Here is a 5,194-nt window from a genome sequence, read left to right as displayed (position 1 = left end):
TCTTGTGTTGGAGCTTGAGAAAGAGCTTGGCCCTGCTTTACCGTCAGAGTGATAAATCCAAGATTCTTGTCATTGCCTTGCTATTTTCGTTGAATAGAATTTGATTTGCATTTCACGAATTGTATGAGCAGAAGGTAGCTTCTTTAGCTACCTCGCATGCCGGTACTTCTAAAGAATTCACAATTGCTGCTCTCAGTGTACTTGGAGTCTACCAATAGGAGAATTAGGGAGATAATAACTCAATGATGAAACCAAAGTGGCTCGTGCTTGCTTCGTTTCATGTCCAAATGAGTAAATCGGGAAGGTCGTAGAGAGTCGATTTTCACGTGGGAGATCGACAGGCTAACAAAACGCTGGCGGGGTCGCCATCGGCGCAGTCCATTCTACAAATACCGGGAACAATCTGTCTTCAAGGAGCGGAAGTAGCATCGTCACTTACAACGTCAATGCAGATACAGATGCAATGAGTGCCATAAGGTTCACGCTTCGAGGGCTCGCCTCTGCCGATGGGCTCAGCCCTAGGCAGCGTTATGTCCAAACTCTCACGGAGTACCTCCAGCCTAATAGCACGACCCGGACGGAAGCGGCCGCTAAGTCAATTGACACGTTGAGCCCACTCAAGCAAGAAGATGGCGAGCCCAGCAGCACTGAGGACTTCGTGTGGGGATTCTGGGATGATATCGATCAGATTGCGCGTCAGATACCGCATAACCACGCAGCTCAGGATAAGCTCGTCGATGTTATTCGGGAGCTGAAAGCTCTGCCGCCAACCACGATCACTGTTTGGGTATGTTCCCTCAAAATATAAGCTCTTGTTGACACATCTGACTTCTGCAGGGCAACGAGCAGCGTCTCTGGACTGATTTGCCTCTCGCAGGCCCAGTGTTCCGAGATGCGTGGGTTGGTACGGAGAGACTATTTGAAAGTTACACTAGCTATAGACTTGGCTAACCCTAGTCACAGGGCCTCAAGAGGGCGACAAATCATCCCAAGATCAATGGGTGAACAAGAATGCCTTCTTTGCTCGTCTATTTGGAACCAGGACCGTGTCCTGGAAGCCGAATTTTGCAGTATGGACAATGAGAGACGCCTTGGAATCAAGTGCAGGTCAGCCAAAGAAGTTGCGAGAATGTTATGTTTCTGCTGCAACCACATGGATAGAATATGCCGGAAAGTATCTGTATGAGTGGACGCTCAATGGTGAAAGCGACGAGGAGTTTGTCAATGTCACCAGCTCGGGAGAGCTGTTCAGTGGCTCAGCTGGTCTAAACAGCGAGAGATGGACGTTCTGGAAGACCAGATTCGAGAGTATATCGAGCGAATTAGAGACGGAGGAGTCAACAAACAGGGCGCGAGAAGCTGCCAAGCAAATGGCAGCAATTGATGGCAGCAGTTAAGATGACATTTGGTATTATGCTCCTATTATGAGAATTGAGAGAAAAACTTCCATGTTTCGACGGGAGAAAATGTTGCATTCTGCCCGCTGTCCATTGGCTGTGGTGTATGTGGCCCGTCGAACGCTACCCAAGTCACAGGGTAATCAGCATTGCATCCTGTATATGCCGCTTTGGTATGCGTGCCACTCCCAGATGCAGGCTCTAAGATCGACTGATTTCTGCATCCATTATTCTTGACGAAACGATCTCGAAGCTGGTGCCCTAAGTCGATGGGTAATACCTGGTCACTAACACCATGTTGCCCGTAGTACGCGATCGGATCGTTGCCTCCATCACAACCACTCATGGGGCCCCCAGATAGAACGGCCACAGCTCGAAAATCTTTAGCACGGCTGCATGCAATTGAATAGGACATAGCGGCGCCATAGCTGAAACCTGTGGAGAAGCGGAGCTTTTGGTCGATGCAAAGGCCAGCCTCGACTGTGGCAATCATGCTATCGACGAAAGTAATATCGTCACCACCATCATTAGCCCAGCCATTGTTCAATCCATTAGGCGCGACGAAAATGGCCGTATTGTTAGCCAGAGGTGGTAGACCATACCACGGTAGATAACCACCCTCTCCCGCAACTACCTGTTCAGCTGTGCCGGCAAGCGCATGAAACGTGAAGACCAGTCGATATGGAAGGGTAGAGTCATAGTTCGCAGGGAGCTTGATGAAGTATTCCCTTTTTTTGTTGTTGATGGCCATATTGTATTTCCCATCGACAATTGTAGGCACTTTCCCGCAACCGGGGGAGCCTGTTGCAAAGACACTATGGGCAATCCATGCAATGAACAGCATGAAATATTGCCACATGTTTAGAATTGCACGTTGTGCGGAAATAGATTTGAATAAGTTGATCTTTCCGGTCCTGCACAGAAGCTGGCATGGTCCTCCTTATATCGCCCCTTACCCGTCTGAGATCTTATCCGGCCACAGTGCCGAGGACTTTACCGGAATTTATCCCAGACAGCAGCATAAAATACACAAGTCCAATATATGATGAATGATACCTTCAATCTTCTCCTAATCCTACACCACGCCGCATTTTGGAAGCATGACAACGATAAACCCCTCTTTACCAGGACAGTCCAACTTTATCCTCACAAGTATAGACCGGGTGATGAAGAGCCTACTCGTTGCGAATTGTATGCCGAATTTTGGAGTTTATTCAACGTTTGACGGCTAGTAGGCATAGCGCCTTATATTTATCTTTGTAGATACGAATGTGGTTGCGATCCGAAAGACGCGATTCGGTTTTCGCTTAGCCCTGCTACGAAGATCGTTGTTCCATGATCAAATAAGAACGTCGTCGAGGTACTTTCATCATCGGGAAAAGCCTCAGTCCTCGCTGGAGTGCCGTTTCACATTCACGGAGAAAAAGTACTATCCCTACGAGATAGCCTCACCACCCACGACAAAATCCTCCAAGAAGGACAGATTTTGGTTAATAGGCGCCGAGGCCGACAAGCAAAGTCTCGATCGGCCAGGCGCCTGTCCCTGTGAAACGAGAGGCACTGTCATGGGCGGACAAGCTCTTGACTCAGTAATTAGTGATAGCTACGCACCTGTTCCGAAAATGCTGCAGTGCGACGAGTGATAACCTCATAGGTTGTACTTGATCAACGAAACTGTCCGCCGAGAGACCAATCACTCATGAACGCGTATGAGGCCTCGTTACATAATTCCTTCTGTCGTCCAACTCAGCCACCGGTTACATAAGCGATTCGGAGAGCCTAGTAGGCAGACTCAAAATGTGATCAGCGTGGGCACGGACGGGAGACCTGGGATCTGAAGGCGCTAAGATAAAACAGCCACCGCACAACGTCCACCAGCATATGGGGCCTTCTTACCAAGAGCCCAGGTTACACTGCGAACCTGAATCGCAACCTTCCCTATTGCTTTGTCTCTTTACAGTATGCTAATAAAGATTGGGTACTTCGGCTCTATTGGGGGCTCCATTTGGACTGACTGGTGCGCGGGAATTTACAGGTGACACTTCAGCTCGGCAATGCACTAAGGCGCCGTCGGGATGCGGACCCCTGACTCAGATCAGGGGAAACGGCTGGGTGTTCATTGGACAGGTCTCAGAAACATGTGCTAATTCAGGGTCCACCCCAACTCTGACGCCGCCGGAAAACAAAATTTGCTGCTCCTCTTGGCTGTTGGTTCCCGCATGCTCTTCACTTAAGCTTGTTGCCGGCACATACTTACGTGCATCCACTCTTTTCCCAACTACACACTCTCTCAGGACCCTCGAGCAAACAGTCTCTCTCACTCTCTTCGAGAGACTCTTGTCCATCTCAGTTACGACTGTGGCAGGCCACTCTTTCTACAAGCCATCTGCGTCTGGGATACAAGTCGATCATTCAAACACATCTGAAGACATTCCTTCACAGCTCTCCTCGCGAACATAAGCGCGGATTTCATTCTTTGACAAGACGGACGAGTTGAAATTTCACGAACAAGCTCAAGCAGCTACATTCATTCCTTCTTTCCGATACACCGACAGACAGATCATGCAAACATGCGCAACTACGGCTTCTTCGTTTCCGTCTGCCTCGTTGCCTCTGCGGCCGGCACCGCTGCTAAGGGAGTTTGGGCCACACCACACGACAGCTACTCGTCCTCCGTTGGCGTTCTAGGCTGTAAGATCAACACTAACCGTGTCGCGTACTGGCCTGGCTCTGTCGACTGCGACAACTTCTGCGTCAAGCTTACATATGAGGGTCGCTCCGTGCATCTGCTGCGCATCGACCAGTCTGGAGGCGCATACGACATCAGCTACGATGCCTGGGTCTATCTACAGACAGGCGAGTCGGCTACCGCTGACCCTATCTCTGGAGGGACTGTTGCGATGGAGTACGAGGAGGTAGATGCATCTGAATGCGCCGACCTCATCCACACCGATGGCGCCAAAGTGCCGCTCAGCGCATCCAACAGCATGAACTTCTTGACCAGCTGCCTTGCTCAGCCTGACAGCTATATTGCAAAGAACCACGTGCTCTACAATATCTGCGACGCCATCTGCTCCCTAGGCTATGACGAAGAGTGTACCCTCGATTTGGCTACCAGCAACCAGCCCAGCTGCCCTCACACACTTGGCCTAACCAGCAAGCTGACTAGCGCTCATGTCTACAACATCGCATACCAGACTGGCGAGACCACTGACGCTAGCACTGGCGAAGTCGTGACTGCCGTCGATAGCGGTTCTAGTAGCGACTCTGATTCCGGTTCGGATTCAGATTCAGATTCTGATGATACTTCGGGTTCTGATAGTGGATCAACTACCGAAGTTGCCATCACCTCGAGTGCTAGCCCAAGTGCGACTCCAGGCGTGTTCTTCGAAGTCAGCACGACCACAACAACGACGCCTACAGTCCAGACCACCACTTCGGTCTCGACTGAAGCACCCACGACTCTGTACTCCGTCGTCGCCGCTAGCACTGAGCAGCCAAATGTTGTTGAGACATCAACTTCCGTTACCCCAGAGCCCACAACTGTCGCTACGACCTCAACTGCCATTTCCAGCCAGACTACTTTCAGCAGCCAGATCGTCGTAAACACGACTGCGACAAGGGGTGCCACCACACTCTCACTGGTCACAGCCTCCGGCAGCCCAAGCTCTACCAGCAGCAGTCCTTCCAGCTCGCCTACCGTCGAGGTCACGAATGCCGGACATGCGCGAACAGTCGTGCCATCGCTGGTGCTAGCCGCCAGCTTCGTACCTTTCTTGGTGTTTGGCTTGTTTTAG

At 50.7% G+C, this 5,194-nt stretch overlaps 2 protein-coding genes across 2 annotated transcripts; both read left to right on the top strand.

The window, feature by feature from the left end:
* Positions 1-463: 463 nt before the first annotated feature.
* Positions 464-1,397, top strand: UCRPA7_8517 (hypothetical protein; the record flags this gene model as incomplete). The annotated part of the gene is made up of 4 exons (XM_007921030.1): positions 464-787; positions 838-904; positions 964-1,107; positions 1,162-1,397. 4 exons carry the CDS (start codon positions 464-466, stop codon positions 1,395-1,397), a joined length of 771 nt encoding a protein of 256 aa, XP_007919221.1.
* A 2,570-nt stretch (positions 1,398-3,967) lies between these two features.
* UCRPA7_8516 (hypothetical protein) lies at positions 3,968-5,194 on the top strand (the record flags this gene model as incomplete). Its single annotated transcript, XM_007921029.1, has 1 exon — positions 3,968-5,194. One exon carries the CDS (start codon positions 3,968-3,970, stop codon positions 5,192-5,194), a length of 1,227 nt encoding a protein of 408 aa, XP_007919220.1.

This window comes from Phaeoacremonium minimum (genome assembly GCF_000392275.1).
Source record: "Phaeoacremonium minimum UCRPA7 unplaced genomic scaffold PA7_03_scaffold_597, whole genome shotgun sequence".
Classification (NCBI taxonomy): domain Eukaryota; kingdom Fungi; phylum Ascomycota; class Sordariomycetes; order Togniniales; family Togniniaceae; genus Phaeoacremonium; species Phaeoacremonium minimum.
This window is presented reverse-complemented; position numbering and strand designations above follow the sequence as displayed.